Raw genomic sequence first — 20,942 nt, forward strand, 5'->3', positions numbered from 1 at the left:
CAGGCTGTGTAACTGTATTGACTTGCTTGGAAGAAAAAATCCTCTCAGTTGTTTGCATAGGCTTTTTTGATTAATCCACTAAAATGGTCATCCCTCTCCCTGTCCCTCCATCCCCACTCCCCTCAGTGAGTTGTGACTTCATTGCATCCAAAGTTATATCATATGGTGGGTAGGGAGGGGTCCTTAAAAACTTAAAAATTAGTTTGAGTGTAAAATAAATAGTTCATGCTATGTTGCACAGCATGTACATTCTGCCCATTACAGGAGCAACATACAAATGCTAGCTGTGCAGCTTTACACTAGTATCTTAACACACCCTCTACTTGCCTAAATCGCTAAACAGTCATCAGAAGAACAAATTCTTCCATCCTCATCTTTTTCGTAATCCTGTTGATTTAATTTTTTAAGCCTCAATCTGACCAAGATTCAAACAAATCAGAGCTGTGGCCCACCTGCTTCAGTATACTCTATGTTCTGTGCAAGACAGCACATCACTTTCTTATTTAAAACAAAATCTGTCCTGTTTTCCAATATAAACTAAACGTTTCAAATTGAAATAAAATCCTTCTTCCCGCTTTTTCATGTTACAATGATGGACAGAGGGTATTTAGGATTAAACTGATCAGAGAATACAATGTATCGCAGAATCAAAACAAATCAGAGACCTATTACACCGCCTCATTCTGAAGAGGGAGTCAAATTCCATTTTGAATTATGATAGGTGGACCAAGGTATTCATTTAAGACTCCATACTCCACAGCAGAACTCTCACTAAGGGCAGAGAGAGGTTTGCAAAAAGATCAAGAGTGGAATATAGCCAAAATATGGGGGTGTGGGTGTGGGTGTTGTGCACAATAGCAACCACTATGTGCTAGGCGCTTTCCAAATGCTTACGGTTGGTCCCTACTCCAATGAGTTCTGAGAACGAAGCAGAAGAAAGAGACCTGGAAAAAGGGGGAAAACAGTTGGCAATTTAGATAAAATGTGCATACAAATCAACTTGATTCATTATAAGTAGCAGAAGTGGGTCTTTAACAGAATAAATAACAGAACAACAGAAGTGGGGACTTAAAGGCAGACAGGGTAGGGATGTGCAAATGGAGTCAGGGAGCTCATACTATTGTTCAGGGGCTACCTTGAAGAAGTCATGAAGGTCATTGTGTGGAAGTATGACAATGCGTGGATGAAGTTGAGAGCACTGACAGTGTGGAGAGGCAGTATTAGGTAGAGTTTTAAAGTTGGTTTATGTAGATTCTAACATTCCGTCCTTTGTTATAACAAGAATATTTTTTTTGCCATTTGTTTCTCTCCTTTCCCTACCAATATCTCCTCTATTCTTTCCTTTGTATTTTCTTGCAGCAGTTCCCAACTTTCCCCATCCAGTAGGCTTCACAACCATTCCCTTTTGCAGCATTCAGTGATCAGCATTGAAATTGCTAACATTGACATTTCAAGTATCATAATTAGGCTTCTGTGTTAACATTCCAAAGAGATTGTGGGAGGGAGAGCTGACATCTCCCAGAAACATTGCTTCAGGCTGTCTGCAGACTCAGACCTACAACATCGCATCAGTTATAGCTTCACAACCAGTGACTTCTCTTTTTTTCCAATGAAAGCTAAGATTATGCAGAATCCAACTATGCCATGTAGGCCATTAAAATATATCAAGTAGGCTGAATCCAGTCCTCAGGGCATCCATCACCTAACCAATGCAGAACTGTTCCTTACTCAGTACATTTTCTAATCCTTTGGATGTTTAAAACTACCCTGGACAAAAGTGATGGAGCTTCCACCATACCTTTTAAGGTACCATTCCATGATCAAAAAGAACTAATTGCCAAGAAGTTTTTCAGTTTTTTCCCATTGTCAATAGCTATTACAATCCTAAACAGCTCCTCTCCCTTTGCTTATAAATTGATCTGGTTTATGTACTTAAAAATGATGCAAAATGCATCACCATTTGTCTTTTGACACATTACATGTGTTATAATTTTATGTACCATTTTTATATGAAAATTAATCAGAAAAAATGTCTGGCACAACAAACATTCTACAAAGGTAGGCATATCTATATAAGATTAGGTACAAAACTAAAGACACCCAACTAGCTTTGCTCACTCTGATAATTACACTGAAGGAAACATAATATCAGGAAGTGCCTTAAAAAAAAAAGGATAGCAATGACAAAAGGCAACAGCAAGCAATTGAAAGCTTGCAACACTACAGAACTAATGAATTATTAGTGCCTCTCTCTTATGGTAGCTACATATAACAGATCCCACTGCAGCAGCCATCATATCTCTGAACTTTACCTCATTAGTTGAAACAGTTCTCTTCTCAACAACCAAAATAGCATTTGCTCTAGTCTTTGATAGTGTGGCTTATCTCAGTGCAAACCAATTCTGAAGACAGACTGGCCATCCAAAAGTAACCTTGACATGCTATAGCAAGACCACTGAATATCCCAGCTAGATTTTGAGAATTATTACTATGAAGGCATTTATATAATCACAGTGATATCTGGGTACACTTGCATGGCTTGAAATGAGGAACAGTTTTAATATAGGCGACTTGGCAATGTCATTTGGGAAAAAGTAATATATTATTGGAGACACTCACAAGGAAGTCAAGAGTGAATGTGGCTCACTAAAAAAAAAAAAATTTTTTTTTAAATCAAGACTTAGGCCAGGTCTACGCTAGAAACTTTTGCTGGCATAGCACAGTGGATTAGAGAAGTAATTTTTGGTGAAACTTCTATACCAGCAAAAGCCGTAGTGCAGGCAAAGTCATACAAGCACAGAAGTGCTCTCGCCAGTATAGCTTACTTTACTCACCAAACCAGTATAAACTATACTGCCGAAAGCACTTTTTGGCCAGTACAGTTGCATCTAAACTAGAAGGGTTTTGCTGGCACAGCTACACTGTCAAAAATTGTAAGTGCAGACTAGGCCTTAGAGAAACAGACAATTAAGAATGACTTTTGATTTGGCCAGAAAGCCACATCTCCACAGCCTGCCCAAGTAGTCAGCTGCTCATAAAAATAAGGAGATCTAACTTCAAGCCCCATCAGGATTAAAAGACAGATAAAAGTATGGAAGAAAAGGAACTAGTGTGTATACTGTTTTCCTCACAGGACTTAATGAGTTGAACTGGGGAGGGAGAATTAATACAACTTTGTCAGAGTTTAATTAACTAAAATAACTGCTGTTAGTCACCTTACAAGTTATTCTCCAACCTTACTCAAAGGCAAAAGACAGTTGTGTGCGACTGGAGTGCTCCATGTTCTGTTCATAGATACCACTTATTGCCTTCAAGGTTTTTTCTTTTATTTTATTAAACTAGCATAAACAATACACAGTTCGGAAATAAACCCTTTATATTTTCTCCTTTTAAAAAACATTTATTACTGTCAAATAACCCAAAAGATGTTAACACATTTAGCCAAAACACAGGATTTGCCAAATTCAATTAAACCATTATGTCTGGCATACTGCCTCTGACAAAGGCCAATACCTGTTGCTTCAGAGGAAGATGCAACACCCCACTAAAATACTTGAGCAATTGTGCAACAAGGTAACTTGGGGTGGTAGCTCTGATATTCAAATCGTATCCCTGAAGAATGGGATCCTATTGCTCTTACCTTAGCATAACTACAGACATTACTGATCATAAAATAACATTCTTTTCTGATATCATGGTGATCAGCACTACAAAAAAAATGAACCAGACAGATATAAATCCAGTCACATATTTGATTTTTTGATGTTCTAACTTGAACCCATAAGGTAAGAAAATTCAGAGTTTAAGCTCAAGCTTTGTTACTCCCAGTTTTGCTGGGGGTCTTCAATACATAAAGGGGTGAAAAAGTCATTCTGCATGTACACACCTTTCGATTAAGAACGCCATAATGGAGCTTAGCATTATATTTGAATTTCCTGGCTCTTAAGAATTTCAGTACAAATTCTCCCAGCTAACCTAATGATTTTTGTGGTATAGTACACATTCAGCACAAGCCATGTTTCTACAAGTCTTTGGCTCCATCTGCTGACTTTTAACATTAGAAATAATTGACAAGGGCTCAAAACATTAATAGTTTTTGGAACATGTCAAACTTTTTTTTTTTTTTTAAATCTTCCACATTTTTCTAAGTGAGTTTCACAAAGTAAAACAATTTAAGACACCAAGTGTGTGGTCTAATAACTGTCAAAAAAGGGCTGAAGGGTTGAAGCAACAGTGAAACAAACAGTTTTAAAAGGGAGGTATTTGAGGAAGTTTAGGGAAGAATAGTGGGTAAATGGACCGTATTTAGAAAGCTGGTTGAAATCTGGCTTAAGTAACTGGTATCTTACTGGCTCAATTTAATTCACAGAATCACCCCACAATTGAGTGCAAATGGCAACACGACTGGAATAATAATAGGATCCACAGATCCATACTGTAGTGCATTGGCAGGGCTTGATGGAGGGTACTTTACTCAACACCTGCCAACATTGGGTTCAGCTTTGGCCATTTTTCTCAAGCTCTCTGCTTCATGAAAACTACAACTTAACTATATTTATTGAAGACAAAGTCGTACAAATTGCTTTGGGGGCTCAGAAGCCCTAATATTTGTCTTTTCCAGCAGTGCAATATATTGTTCATTCCCACAGATTTCTGATCATTATCAGAGTGCTAGGAACTCAAACTAGATAGTATTTCCAAAGAAAAAGTACTACACAAGAAATACATTTAATGTGCCCATAAATATAATAAGGGAGAAGCCTCTGATCCAAACTTTACTTCAGGTGCTTTCACAAATCTGAAAGGGAAGGTTTGTGAACTATTTTTATAGTATAAGTAAGAAACAGAACTTCAATATAATACAGACCAACATTTTCTAACTTTGATGCCTGAAGTTAGGCAACTGAAACTAATATTAAATAGAAGTGGCCTGTCAAGGTGCTGAGCACTCATGACTGCCAGTGACTTGAATGGGAACTGGGGCAATCAGCAGCTCTCAAAATCAGGCCACTTTCATTTAGGAGACTAATTTTATGCACCCAAGTTGGTAAATTTTGACCATACATTTTAACCCTTTCTGCACCTTATATCTGTGCACTCTGAAAACACATTCCCATGATCATCTTTGAGGACACACGCACACACAAGAACACTCTTATACTGAATCATCTATGCAGGAATTGTTAAGATATGAGGGATCCTTATTCAACAAGCATCATGAATGACTTCTACATCGGGCTGCAAAAGTCTTAAAAGAGTGGTTTCCTTGGCACAGGTCCCCCCAGGGACCAAGAGGAGTTGGGTTTTTGTTGGGGGATAACTAAGATTAAACAGCATCTGATCCAGACCTTAACGTTCTCCCTTTCTTATCACAAAATAAGCATAAAACTCATTACAGATTTGAGAGAAAAGCTCTTTTGAAAGTAAAATACATAAAACCTCTTATAAGTAACATTACATAAAATGTATATTTTACTTTCTGGCACATATACAAAGGCATTGGATTGTAATTTTCTACAAATTTCTTACAAAAATCCATCAAGATTTTATAATCCACTTGTCATGATAGGTAATTGCTTGTGTTTTTTATAAACAGGTGAAACAATTTAAATAAAATATGAAATAATATAAATTCTGCAAAGAGGTTCATAAGATGTTGCTAGTTGTGCATAAAATCCAAAGAAACTAATCTGTGTTATTTCTCTTAAATGAGACATGTCCCTAAAATATCTATGAGTGAAAATGTTCTCAGATCAAGTGGGTTCAGAAATATATTTTATGCAAAGTTTCACTTGGAGAAAATTTCCATTATAATCTGATTTTGGATTTAAACAAACTTTTATATCAGGGAAAACCTTAAAATATAATCACACAAACAAATTTAATAATCTTTAATGTAATTTTCACAAATACAAAAAAATTCACAAAAATAAACATGCATGCTTTAATGCATCATGCACACTTTTGACTATTACTTCTAGACCACAAATGTATTCTCTGTCAGAGTCTATCTAGTCCTTCAGTGAAGTTAAAAAGCAGATGTTCGTGACATCACAGCCACTGGAATGACATCAAATAGGGGGTTAAAACTTCACTGCAGCTTGGAGCAGAAAGAATCTGGCTGTAAGGGAGAATGATTTTGAAAAACAAAACCAAAAAGCAATAACGCAATGTTAAGACAGAGCAGGTAAATACGCAAAATGCCACAGGATTTTAACACTGTGGTTCTAAAAGCAATGTTATATCAGACATAATGCACATCCTGGATGTTTTATGGTCTGGACTGGAAGAGAGAGACAGAGACAGCGTGTGTGCGAATTAAGTGTTAATAGCAACACAACCTGAACCCCCTCCAAAAAAACTCACTTCTTTTTTTTCCTTTTTACTCACTTCTGAATGGGCTTTTCTCTTCTTTTAAAAAAATGAATTAAAAACCAACATGTACTTTGCCCTTCTCTTAGTGTTTCTACTGGCACCCAACACTCTGGTATTTAGCACAGTATATTACTAAAAAGTCTGTGGTCTGGCATCAGAAAAGTATTTTATATCCAATTTATTTGTCTGGGTTTATCTGCTGCTACCTCAACACGATCAGAAGTCCTCATCTCCTCAGCAAATTCATTTCCTTCTAAAAGTAACTTAATACCAAAAATAGAATAGGGTACTAATGGGACATCTGGAATCTCATCAACAGTTTCTGGTACTGAGCAGTTTTTGACAACCCTGGAATGGCATGTTAGTCCGAGACCCCAAGCCAACCTAAATTTTTGTATACGTACAAAATCCCTGGCACCTCCTCAGACAAGAACATAGAACTAAAGGGAGGAAAGACATGAAATACACGTTCTGACATATCTGAAGGCACATGGTTCTCTTTAAGGTTTCTTCTCCCTGGCACTGTTCTGTGCCATACTCCAGGATATTCACTGGAAACTTTGCATAAATGTATTTCTGAACCCACTTGATCTGAGAACATTTTCACTCATAGATATTTAAGGGACATGTCTCATTTAAGAGAAATAACACAGATTATTTTTATTTTACAAAACTCATAGACTCCAGTCCATTTACATTAAAGTCTCTAGTGTTGCCTTGTGACAGGAGTGTTGTTTCACAGGCACAATTGGTCATTTCTTCTGGTCCTGGTAAAATACAATCATTCCTATGGTTTCATTTTGAGTGGCTGTGGTATATTTGCAGATTCCCTGTGTTCTAAAGACTTTAATTTAGTGACTGCTACTCTTTACAAGAAGGACCAATCTCAACTGGAAAAAAACACTCCCCTTACTGTCTACTGAGAGCTTCATAGAATAAAATTTGATTGATTTGTAACAGTATATTTTCTTTTCCCATATCACTGCTTAAGTAATCTGTTGTTGTCTCATGTACTAAGTACATATTGTACATCAGAACAAAAATCCACCTCCAGTGTTGCTCATTACACCAGGTGTATCACACACACAACTCATTGGGCTCTCAAAAGAACATCAAAACACCTCAACTACTAGAGTGACGAGCCAGCAGGGACATAGTTTGGGCCCTACCAAATTCACGGCCATGAAAAACACATCATGGATCATGAAATCTGGTCTTTTGTGTGCTTTTACCCTTACTGTACGGATTTCACAGAGGAGACCAGCATTTCTCAAACTGGGGGTCCTGACCCAAAAGAGAGTTACAGGGGGGTCACGAGGTTATTTTCGGGGATTTGCGGTATTGCCACCCTTACTTCTGCACTGCCCTCAGAAGCTGGATGGCCAGAGAATGGCAGCTGTTTGCCAGGCACCCATCTCTGAAGGTGGCACCCCGCCAGCAGCAGCACAGAAGTAAGGGTGGCAATACCGTACCATGCCACCCTTACTTCTGCTCTGCTGCCTAGAGAGCTGAGTGGCCAGAGAGTGGTGGCTGCTGACTGAGGGCCCAGCTCTGCAGGCAGCAGCGCAGAAGTAAGGGTGGCAATACCGTACCATGCCACCCTTACTTCTGCTCTGCTGCCTAGAGAGCTGAGTGGCCAGAGAGTGGTGGCTGCTGACTGAGGGCCCAGCTCTGCAGGCAGCAGCGCAGAAGTAAGGGTGGCAATACCATACCTGCCATCTTTACTTCTGCACTGCTGCAGGCGGTGGCTCTGCCTTCAGAGCTGGGCTCCCAGCCAGCAGCTGCCACTCTCCAGCTGCTCAGCTCTGAAGGCAATACTGTCACCAGCAGTAGTTCAGAAGTAAGGATAGCAGTACCGCAATCCCCCCTACAAACAATTCCTTTTTGGGTCAGGACCCCTACAATTACAACATCATAACATTTCATGTTTAAATAGCTGAAAATCATGAAATTTACAATTTTTTAAATCCTGTGACTGTGAAATTAACCCAAATGGATCGTGAATTTAGTGGGGCCCTAGACGTATATCAGGCACCAGAGTAAAAAAATTAGAGGTCCCAATGCCTTGTGAAAAATTTGTTTAGAGACCATCCCATTTCTATTTCATTTTTCTGTGTCTGTCTTCCCCATTGAAAAATAAGTACTCCTGACATCTGCTTGTAAACAGGATCTTCGTTTTCAAAGGGATAATTTGCTCCTGTTGTTGATTTTCACCATGCGTGAACAGCAAGTCGAAAGGTCGTCTCTTATACCATTCTTTTGCATTGTCTATTGCATATCCTGTATTCAGAAGATATAAAAAATCAGGTGGACCCAGATTCTAAAAATGGGCCCACTTTGGTCCATCAGTAAATATAAATATAAGATCAAAGGCAGGGCTACTATCAAGTCTGCAAAATTCACTAAATTTATATTACAAAATAAAGTAACTTACATATTTGTCCTGGATAAAGGCTAGTTGGCCATATAAAGTGTTAGGCATTTATTCCTGTGACATCCTCCCTTTCATTAGGGTAAGAAAGAAAATCCAACTTTATTTTGTGGTATATGTTTCTATACTAATTGTTGTGACTGAGAAGAGCTTGGGAGTTTGTAGTTTCAATTTCAGTCAGTTGTAATGGAAAATCTCTATCTAGGCATTTTATATAATGCTTATCTCTGTGTTACCTGGGCGAGCTTGCATATTATGCCAATGGGTATTCTAAACACAGGCACGCTAGTACTGCCTCTTCTTTCCTTACATCATAAGGAGGTACTAATAATTATTAATACAGTATTGTTACAGGAACGCTGAGGTGAATAAATTATTCTTGCATATTATTCTGACAATCCATGTTACCGTCACAGTCAGAAGATGACATTCATGTGATGAGCTGGAGGAGACTTTGGAAACAAAGCTAGTTTTCATGCAAATTTACCTAGCAATCACAAGAAAGAATAAAGTATATTTGACCCCCTCTTATGGTCAAATACTAAAATTCATCTTAACAGCTCTGTTTGAGCAAGTAGGAGCCTCAGCATTTGGATGATATACTTTTCACCAAAGTATGAGAGGAGCTTTACACTATGTAGGATCAAGGGTCAACCAAGCAAATGCTGTTTGTATTGCTCTGATTTTTAAAAGCATGATCAAATGAAGATTTCTATATGGATGACCAAGGAAGAACAAAAGAGACATTCCCTTCCCTTATCCTGGTTACTGAAATATTGCCAATGCCTTCGGCAGTTGAGCTTTACATATTAAAAATGTGATAGTAGCTCATTGCCCTACCAAACCCATTTGTATTAATGTTACAGCCACAGCAAGAATGTACTGTGAAAGATACATTTACCATATAGGTTACCTTTCCAATTACCATTTAACCATTTAAATAGGGTTTCTGCTCAAATGTTATGTGTACGTGCATGTGGGTCTGCTCTCAATTGAATTATATGGAGAACAATTCTACCTGATAAATAAAAAGCAGATCAAAAATAACATTTGGAAAGCAAAATATTTTTTTTTAAAAAAGCTAATGAACTGGCAGCAGTAATACTTAAGCAAACAAGCTTTGCAAACAGAAAACAGCTATCTTTTGCTTTCTAGTTACCATGAAGTTTAAATTGAAGGCACTTTGATAGAAGCTTGTAGCTCTTGTAATAGTGCCCAACAGCTGATAACTAACATGGTTTCAATCTAATGTTGGATTGTGGTTTCCCCAGTCCCAAGAAAATGACACTTAGTCATTTCCCCAGACAACAAGCTCAATCTCCCCCTTGAGTGGGGAAAAAATCCATTAAACAAATTCAGTTAGGTTCCTTCCTTGATGGCCTAGGAGCAGCAGCAGAGTGGGCCCAATTTATGCATTTGCCAAGGGACAAAGGGCATGTTAGATGGTCCAATAGACAGTTATACATACATGGAAATGGAGAGCAGTCCCACAGAAAGGACTTTTTGAATCCTCTGAAAACAGATTCTAGACAACTGGAGACAGAAGGTCTATTAACTACCTGACCAGAAAATCCTGTATATCACTTACCAACAACTCCAGCTGCACACTACAATGTCAGAACAAGTTTCACAATACTAGGAGAGCCAGGTGTATTTCAGGCAAGACACTGTACCACCATCCTTGGCCCTTCCTCCCTCACACACATATACAAACAACTCTACTAAAGTAACTCCATTCTCATCTGAAACATTGCCTGCCTAGGGTTTTTATTCCATGTTCAACTTGACATCTCCTAATATATCAGATCTCTTATACCTTTCCCAAGCAGAGACCAACATACTGCCAAAGTGTTTCAAGTTGCACATTTGTCTCATCAACATGGAAAAATGTCCATCAGAGATTAAGTTTAGATGATCCCATTTTTCACTTTCAACTGGAACCTGAATAATTCTTTTATTATACTCTAAGAGGACAGAAGCATTGCCGAGATGAGGCACTTATCCCTAAACTGGCGGTAAGGAAGGAATTCACATCTTCTGAATAACCCTTTCTGGCCAAGGGGCTTTGAAGGAGTTTATGTCCAGTCTTCCTTGTCTAGAACTGGGTACCCAGAATATGCATCACCTAAAAAATTGCAAATCAGTTTTCAAATTTAGCATTTGAAGAGTTAATTAAATGGCACTAGGCAAGCCACTTTCCCCTCATAAAGGATCACATTAAATACATACAAGCTCCAGATATATAACGTATGGTTTGTATTAGCAATGCTCAGGTTGGCTGCTCTCCCTCTGGCTTTCTTCCCTTCTCCTCTACCAAGCGGCGGGGGGGGGGGAGAGAGAGGAATGAACATTCTTATATACATCTACCTCCCTCTCTTCTGTGTCTTTTCCCTGGTCCTGAATAAAATGAACCCTAAAATTCAGAGCCCTAACCTATCCAAATCACACCTGTTCTGTAAGAACACTTCATACAAACCACTGCCAATAAGAACAGAAATGCAGTACATTAGTTATTAGGTACAGATGTTGTAGAGAGCAGGCAAAAATATAGAGGTTTTCCAGTGCCTATTCAAAGTCCAAGGCATTAATTTAAAATTGTTCTTTCAAAAATTAAAGAGAGACTATAGGAATGGCAACTACGTTAAGCTTGAAAAAAATGAACTGAAACATCTGCGATATTAAGATTCAGATTCAGTAACATTAAATACATGTAAAAAAATAGTGGAACTGGTTTCTAAAGAAGCTGAGCACCTGCTGTTCCTACTAATATGAATATGATTTGTAGGTGCTCAGCCCTTTTGAAAGGTCAGGGCAAATATATCTGAAGAGCCATTTGAAGGTCTTAAGGTCAGGTCCTTACTCGACTACTTAATCACACAAAATAGAGCTCATAAGCCCTTTTCACATTCAACAACTGATGGTATCCTAAGCATCTGAAGTAGAATATTTATTATCACAGGCTAAATCATACACAGTTTACTTATATAAGTAACCCCCCAGCATACGTAAAGCAAGCAGGATATGACCTATGTGAGCAATTCTTTTTGGAAATGGAGCGAAGGAAAACTCTCAGAAACCCTACCTCAGTAAGTGACCAATACAAATATTTACGCTTAAGTGTATTTGTAATTTTAAAGTATATGTTTGAGTTACTGATCTGGATTTAAAGATTTTTTTAAAAAATAATTATATGAGCAGGATGGTCACCAAGACATAATTATATTCATCTACTAAATTCACTTCACTAATTTTTTTTTTTAGATTTTTCTGAATTATCCTATTTCTGTTTTATAGCATTTCAAATAAAAAAAGAAAGCTGAATGAAATTTACATTAAAATGTTGTAATGATGTGTTATAGAAAAACTTAAAAGAAAAAAGAACCCCAGCAGGCTCTACAAACAAGGCATATCAAGAAAACATCATTTACCCTCTAAATAGGACATCTCAGACTAATTATACTTTTATTTTTTATTAATAATTTCATTTTTAAAACAGATTAAATAGCTTTTCTTATGACTGTAAGCCCTTTGGGGCAGGGAGCAGGTCTAGTTTTGATCTTCAAACGCACCTATCACATTGATGATCCTGATCAGGCTCTCTAGCAACTATGGTAATAAACATAAAATTATAAACCCTAGGCTAAAAGAACATTAAGGTTGCAAAGTCAAGCACTCAAAAGATAGGAAATGCCAGAATTAAGATTGCCTGCACTTTGGCAGAAAGGATTAAAATTCAAAATGATTTTGACAAACTAGAAAAATGGTCTGCAAATAAATACACCCCTCTACCCCGATAAAACGCGACCCGATATAACACGAATTCGGATATAACGCGGTAAAGCAGTGCTCGGGGGGGGAGGAGGGGGAAGAGAGGCTGCGCACTCCCGTGGATCAAAGCAAATTCAATATAACGCGGCTTCACCTAGTTTCACGCGGCTTGGCTTCCGAGGACAGTGTTATATCGAGGTAGAGGTGTATGATGCAATTCAATAAGGACAAATGCAAAGTATTACACTTAGGAAAGAATAATCAACTGCACAAATACAAAATGGGAAATGACTGCCTTGGAAGGAATACTGCAGCAAGGATTTGGGGGTTATAGTGGATCTCAAACTAAATATGAATCATCAATGTAATACTGTTTCAAAACAAACGAAAATCATTCTGGGATGTACTAGCAATAGTGTTGTTAGCAAGACACAAGGAGTATTCTAATCAGCACGTTTAAGGCCTCAACTGGAGTAGTGTGTCCAGTTTTTGGGAAAGAAGTGGACAAACTACAGAAAGTCCGAAGGAGAGCAACAAAAACAATTAAAGGTTTAGAAAACAAGACTTATGAGGAAAGGTTGATTAAACTGGGTTTGTTTAGTCTGGAGAAGAGAAGACTGAGGGGGGACATGATAACAGTCTTCAGTACATAAAAGATTGTTATAAGAGAGGAGGGTGATAGTTTGTTCTTCTTAACCACTGAGGACAGGACAAGGAGTAATGGGCTTAAATTGCAGCAAGGGAGATTTAGGTCAGACATTAGGAAAAACTTCCTACCTGTAAGGATACTTAAGCACCGGAACAAACTGCCTATGGAGGTTGTGGACTCTCCATCATTGGAGGTTTTAAATAACAGGCTGGACAGATACCTGTCAGGGACGATCGAGATAATACTTACTCCTGCCTCAGTGCAGTAGACTGGACTAGATGACCTATCAAGGTCCCTTCCAGACCCACATTTCTATGATTCCGTGATTAATGTTTATGAAGCAGTCAGATACTATACTGATGAACGCCACAGAAAAACCCATGAGGAAGTTCATCATTTCAGAGAAAGTTCTGAATAGTATCCAGTTAAATAAGACATACAGCCACACATTGATCCATGGAGGACAGAACAAAATATTAAACAGCTACTCATTCAGTGAGTACTGTCCATCCTGTGCACTGAATGAGGCAGGAGTCCTGTAGAAAAATAGCATACGATCATGTAATTAAAGCTTGTAATATAATGATTATGTACAAGGGAACAAATTACGGTTGCACAGGGAACTTTAATGTTGGCATTTCCTAACTTCTGAGTGCTTGGCTTTGCAATCATAACATCTTTTAACATAGTTTTTTGGATGTAATTCCTTACTGGGGTCAGGGGGGTTATGTTTGTTTGTTTTTTAAAGCCAACTGAAAACAGAATTCCAGTCATGTGGAATCATACTGACACCCACGTGGATCATGAGAAGGGTTGGAATCTTTCAGATCCATTACCAAGACCTCTGCCACTTGAACTAAAGTAGTAAATAACAGCAATAGTCAACTTTCATGTGGCCCGGCCATGACAGGGAGATGAGACACGCACTTTGCTAGTGGGTTTCACGGCTATTTGCTAACAGCAGAGGAATGGCAAGACTCAAGAACCTTGGTTTCCATTCTAAGTTCTGAAAGGGAATGTGTTCTAGTGATCACAGATCCTTCTGTCAATCTGTCCCAGTGCTGACTCTTACACACCATTCCGCCCAGCTTCTCATCTCCCGTCCCAGTCCCAGTGATTTTGCCCAGCCAGTTCCAATCTCCGCGAACTTGCCCAGCTCCCACCCCCTATCCAGCCTCCTTGTCCAATCTCTGACCATCCCCCTACCATTTCCAGGCTCCTTGTCCCAATTGCTCCCAAAAGCTGTCAAGGGGACTCAAGAACATGCTTAAAATTAAGTACATGCTTATATGCTTTTCTGAATCAAGGTCCTAGTTCTGGCCTCATGTGTGTTCCTCTGCATTATTTCACTGCTGTTGGTACAAGAGCCTTCTCATCAAATGGAACTACTCAGGTAGCAAGGGTTTACTCAATGCTTATAAGAAGAGTTATACAAGGACTAAGTAAAGTAATAAAGAAAAGAAAAGCACCAGTCTATTGACAGCAAGAATATGTAATGTCTTGCTGAGTGCACACCTCTGTTAAGAGAGGAGTCTGGGACATTTCTCTCTCACTTGCATTTCTCATAAAAGCAGCTCTCACTATTTAAACCCATAACATATTTTTTTACATGGTTACCCCACCTCCCACCTGGTTTTCTCACTGTGCCCTATCTTCTGGAGGCCTTAAAAAAAAAAAAAAAAAAAGACTCCAGACTTTCTAGTACTTCATAGCAGGCACATTGTTGAAGTTTCACAAACAGAAAATAAAATGTTCTCATATTGGTGTACAAGCATCAGTTTATTGGTAAATAATTAAGTTGATCAGTTAATTAACATTTCAAAGCATTTCAAGATCCAGAGATGAAAAACACTACAGAATGGCAAAGTATTATAAATTTAATACATACACTCTAATGGAGGCACTAAGACCTCAGGTATTCAATTTGCATTTACATTCCTTGGATAGTCACCAATAACCACATAAAATGGCAGTGGTTTAGCAAAGCAGATATTTAGCAGGACCTCACTATGGGCAGAGAAGATACATGCTGTGATTTCACAAGGAGCATAAATGTTACTGATTGTTTGAGACCAAACTCACTTTGCTTGGGACTAAAACTCTCCATGAATTTACCTCGGAGCTCTTTGACCTTGTATCCACTTCCTGTACACTCCTTTGTCTACTCACTGCACTCCTGACTTGTCCTCCTTTCTGGCCCTTTGTGGGGGCTCTTCACAACTTAGGGGCAAAGGGAGAGAAAGTGGCTCACAGTGCCTTATCTGGAACACCTCCCTGCCTCCAACCAACTTCACTTTAAAAGGGATATTAAAATAGTATCTTCTTTATCTTGACAAATTATCTTATCTATGATACTTTCTTAGCATGTTTCCCATTGAGCCTATAACTGTTGAATCTAAGCAAAAGCCTTAAGATTAACAAAATTGAAAAAAATTAAAAATCAATATACTTTGCACAATTTTTCTGTTTTCTTTTTGCATTTAGTTTAGCTTTGACATTGAAATTAGACTCATCAGTGCTTTATAGTTCAGACTGCTCATAGTAATTTTCACTTTCTAATTCTCCTGAACTAACCCACTGCTACATTGGGAAGTTTAAATCCCCTCCAAAAAAAAAAAATTCTATTCAATTTAAATAATTATGAAATACAAAGCTAAAAGTTGGGCCTAAACTATTTGACAGTGTTCTTTCAAAAGACTGCTGGAGACAGCTGAGGTCCTAGGCCCAGGGACGGAAAAAAAACAGACGCGAGTTCTTTTGCTGGGTCTGCTCTTACTCACGTTTGACCCTGGGCAAGTAACAACCACAGCATGCCTCAGTTTTCCTATCAGTGCAATGAGGCTAAGGATACTCACCCACGTTTCTAAAAGCACTTCACAATTTATTAATTAAAATGTGCTAAACAAAGACTAAGGACTTGACTACATCAACATTTAGGTTGCATCTGGCAGGCTACTGGAGGGTAGAGTCACACACCAGCTTGCTGCAAACTAAATGAAATGGGCCTGCACACCAGTGGTTTTAAAACTTTTTTTCTGGAGAATCAGTTGAAGAAAACTGTTGATGCCCATGACCCAACAGAGCTGTGAATGAGGGCTTTGGGGTGTGGGAAGGGCTCAGGGCTGACGCAGAGGGTTGAGGTGAGGGGGGTGATGGCTGCAGGGTGGGGCCAGGAATGAGGGGTTCAGGGTGTGGGAGGGAGCTCTGGGCTGGGGAAGGGGGTTGGGGTGTGGGAGGGGGTCAGAGCTCTGAGATGGGCTGTGCCCCAGAAGCAGTCAGCAGCAGGTCCGGCTCCTAGGCAGAGGTGTGCAAGTGGCTCTGTGCGACTCTTGCCCACAGGCACCACACAGAGCCAGTGCTCGGGGCAGGGGCAGCGCGCAGAGCCTCATGGCCCCCTCGCCTAGGAGCCACACCTGCTGCTGGCCGCTTCCAGGGCGCCGCGCGGTGTCGGAACAGGTAGGGACTAGCCTGCCTTAGCTGGGCAGCACCACCGACAGGACTTTTAATGGCTCGGTCGGCAGTGCTGACCAGAGCCGCCGCGACCCAGTGCCTTACATTCCGCAACCCAGCACTGGGCTGTGACCTGCAGTTTGAAAACCACTGCTGTACACAAGCCCTAAGTATTAGTAGTATTGAAATCTTGAATTTTTAACCATCTCTCTGCTTTAACCTAAATTCTCATAGTAAGGTATACTTACAACAATATGTCAAAACATATGTTTTACTAACTAACATCAGTCCTAACATGAATGGATAATTACAAATAAGAACCTCACTACCCAGCCCCAGAACCCGTTTTTATAAAGGTAGTAGCAGAAATGTCACATTATATAAACAAATGCAGTTTGTAAACTGGGAGGAGGTGGAGATTTAAAGACCATTGGAGTAATCCCAAAGGATTCAGAATCAGAATTCTGCCAATATTATGTTTTCATAGCAGAAATCCTAGGTTCATGCTCTTCAAAGTGAATCAAATACTATCAAACAAATGGTACTAAATTGCCTGGATAGAGAATAGTTTGCTGTGTCAAAGCTTTTTGCCAAACACATATATATAATTTTTCTCTTTGCGGTATAATCAACCCCAGATGGCAATTTACATAGGCACTTTAGTAGGTAAAGGAATCCGAACGCTGTTGGCATTCTCAGCCTCAATCAGAGAAAGCACTGGGCGTTCGAGAATGTCATTGTTTATTTTTAATTGCTGTGTCCCTCCTTTGTGCAAGTTCAAGCGGTCAGAGATGTCGAAGTCCATTAGTAGAATTAGAAAGTGATGCCACTTTATTTGGTGAGAGGGTTCCTCAAATTTTAAAAAACAGCTGGTTTGCAATGTCCCCAAATGCCCAGTGGGCACCAGCTGTCAATCTCAGTTATCACAGGGTCGGGGCAAAGAAAGGTCAGTAAGAGTCATGAACCACACTGTGCTATGAAATGTGCTTCCTCAATTACCTTGTAGGCCTGAAAAAGGTTTCACCTTTAGTAGGTATACTAGCCCAACTCTGTGTGGGACAAGCAAGATGTAGGATGACTCGCCTCTCTTTTCTGTGCCTCAGTTCCTCTCTCTGTAAAATGGGAATAATATCACAGACTTACCTCATGAGCTGTTGATGGTACAATACGAGTTCCAACACCGTGCATTACTTTACAGAACTAAGAAGAGACAGGTTCTGCCTTCATGGAGCTTTACCTAAGCAAGCTCGTAAAAGGATTAATTCATCAGTGTTTGTAAAGTGCTAAGAAAGCCTAATATGCAAATTGCTATATGCTGTAAATGCAAAATGTTTTGTCTTCTCCTTCCCTAACTTCATTCCTCCCCACAATCTCACCACAGTTGGTGCAAAAGCCACCTCCTCTGCAGCTCTTCATGTGTGGAAAAGATTCCCCCTCACACATTGCTGCCTAACAGACTTCATCTCTTTCAAAATCTCATTTTAAATTATCTCTTACTTATTTCACCTAATAAATCTGAGGAAAATAATCTGCAATACATAAATTACTCAACACACTTTGCCTTTTTTTGTTTACATATTATCACAAACAGAGCACGTAATTCTCAAATGCATTCATCCAAAAATTTTCTGAAGATCCTTGAGCCAATAATTCTTGGCCTGTAGTTCATCCAAACTGCAAGTCTTACAACCAAATATATCAATGTGTATATTCAATGGTAAAATTTGTAATTTGGACTGTTCTTCAATCAGCAAAGCACAAATTGCAAATTTTACAAAAAATATACAATTCAACATTCATTTTTGACAAATAGCCAAGCTATGTATTCATTCTTAGCAAGCATTTGTACTAGAAAAAGATTGTGCAGTAAAATATGCAAAGGAAATGTGAAAGGGTCACTAACAAATTAAGATTCATTTCTGAACATGAAGAAATAATTTGTGGAATTATTTCCTCCCACTGTTCACTCAGCTCCCCCTCTTAATAGCTCCCTCTCTCTGTGTTATTTACTATATCCCTATAACTCTATTGCATAACTCTGTTAGCAGAGACAGTTTGTAGGAAAAATACTTTTAAAACAGTGCTCTGGTCTGTCACTAAAGATCAGAACCCCTTGCCCAGTCCCTCACTGGACCAGAATGCCTGGGGAGAGCTGAGGAAGCGGCATGCTCAGTCTGTGTGGGTCTGAGCTCCTCATAACACTTCTGCAGTGACATCCTCTAACCTAGGAGTTATGTTGATGACCTCCAAAAGGAGTCCCATCCAGGTTTCTTCAGCCAAAGGAAGGTGGTTGTTAGTGTGCAACTAGATGGGTCCATTTAAATCAGCAGCTGCAGAATGTTTCTTAAGTCCTGGCTCACTTCTCTTAGTTAACTATAAGACCAGAGGCAGAGCATTCTAACCAACACCTGTGAATTGGACCTTCCCCCACCAGACACATCGGGGTGCCCAGTCTCCTTTAAGGGATAATATATTTCAAAGAAAAAAATGGCAAGGAACTGCTCAGATGACACAGAAATCACAGAAATTTAAAGGGACTTTTTTGGAAGGCATTTTGACTTTCTCGAGGGTCTGTAAAATGTCAAGCTGCAGCAAGCCACATGCTGTCACCCAGTAGCCCTCTCAGAATATGCTGACATCCAAGAAATCCATGGCACATGCAGAGATATGTACGTCAAACACTTTCATGCCCTCTTATTGTCATTTTCTTATTTTCCTAGTTTCCTCGTATCTCAGGAAATCTACCCAGATTCTTATACAGCCCCAGTCATTATGCTAGCTGATATCCAGAATGCAAGGCCCACAAAGAAGGGGTGGGGGGCACTGCTGAGTCCTTAGGCATTTCATATCTAGGAAATCAGATTCAAATTTGCCCACTTGACATTGTATAGCTAATGCACTAACCTTGGCCTCCTCTCTGTCCCTTCCACATGACAGTAAAGTTGAGCAAGGAGAAGGGGGAGGGGGGCCTCCACTCTTTTTGGCTGCCTAGTTTGTTTAAAACTTCTCCTTCCAGGGCCCCCTCTCTTTAAATCTCACCTTCAAGCTTCCATTTCCCTTGCAAATGAGATTCTGTAAGCCACTGGACAATGCCATGTTACAAGTTATACTATATTCCAAATGACTGAGTTTCTACCATCCTTGCCTGCTCAGCCTGGGCTAAAGCAGCACAACAGGAAAATAAAGAAATTAACAAATAAATCGACAAACTAAGAAACAGAAAATAACATGCTGTTCCCTGTTGAGTCTCTCTCAGTCTCGTGGAGCTGGGGGACAGAGACACTCACCTTCAGGGCAGGAATCTCCACATTATCACCTAGGCTAACGGAGCCAGAAAGAACAGTCCCTGTCATCACTGTGCCTTGACCCTTGATGGAGAAACAGTGGTCGATGGCCATAAGAAAGGGTCCCGTGGGATCTCTTGTTGGCAGGTAAGCCTGAGACTTCAGGACCTGAAAGATAGACAAAAGACGTACCACGTCTTGGTGAAATGTCATGACAGGCATGATGCAAAAAGAGATGATTGAATCAATCAACTTGTAGTTTTACTGACTTCAGGAGTCCCACAACAAGCTTGAAATAGACCAATGCCAAATAAACTGTGCACGTTACAGAAGAGATGTACACTTAGCAGCAGCAGGAGGGGATTGATTTTCTGCCACAGAAAGATTTGGTCTGCACATTCAGCTTGGTTAGCAAAACTGTGCTACAGATAAAACTCCTATGAAACTAAACAGAAACACTGTGGCAAAAGAGAATGAAAAACCCTGCACTCCTTAGCTTAAAAATAATTGCCAGTGCCATTTTAAAGTGCATTTTACCACTACAGCTTCTCAGATTTGAAGGAGGAGAGTTTGCTATATATGTAATCTTAAAATGCCTCAGAAAACTCATCCTGTAAGAAATACTGTGTTGGAATAAGACAAGAGAATTTAAATCAGACTGATTTAGGATTTATGTGGACGTTTCTTGGAGGAATAACCTATTTCCATAGCGCTCTCTCTCTCTCTCTCTCTCTCAAAAGCGCCATCTTCATTAAGCTCAGGATAAGCTTACCAAGGCTAGGATTTCATTGCATTTTACTAACAAAATGTTTGTTAAAATACAACAGCAAGATGAAAAAAACCTTAATTATTGTGGGCTGCAGTAGTATGGTCAGTGATGGTTCAGGGACCTGGTTCACATCTCAATCCTAGTCCCAATTGCGAGAATTATGGTAATACATGCTGAATATGGTACAACTGTTAGTGTCTGCTCATAAAAAGGCAT

General features: G+C 39.4%; 1 protein-coding gene across 4 annotated transcripts in view; it reads right to left on the reverse strand.

The window, feature by feature from the left end:
- The window catches only part of EEFSEC (eukaryotic elongation factor, selenocysteine-tRNA specific), a 189,932-nt gene that overhangs the window by 84,826 nt on the left and 84,164 nt on the right, over positions 1 to 20,942 (reverse strand). For all 4 annotated transcript variants that reach the window (XR_005601327.1, XR_005601328.1, XM_039547804.1 and 1 more), the window contains exon 6: positions 19,961 to 20,125. Coding sequence is in view for 2 of the 4 variants with exons in the window: in XM_039547804.1 (XP_039403738.1) it covers positions 19,961 to 20,125 (165 nt within the window). In the remaining 2 variants the exon portion in view is untranslated. The remainder of the gene's footprint in view (positions 1 to 19,960; positions 20,126 to 20,942) is intronic.

The sequence above is a fragment of the Mauremys reevesii genome, linkage group 7 (assembly GCF_016161935.1).
Source record: "Mauremys reevesii isolate NIE-2019 linkage group 7, ASM1616193v1, whole genome shotgun sequence".
Classification (NCBI taxonomy): Eukaryota; Metazoa; Chordata; order Testudines; family Geoemydidae; genus Mauremys; species Mauremys reevesii.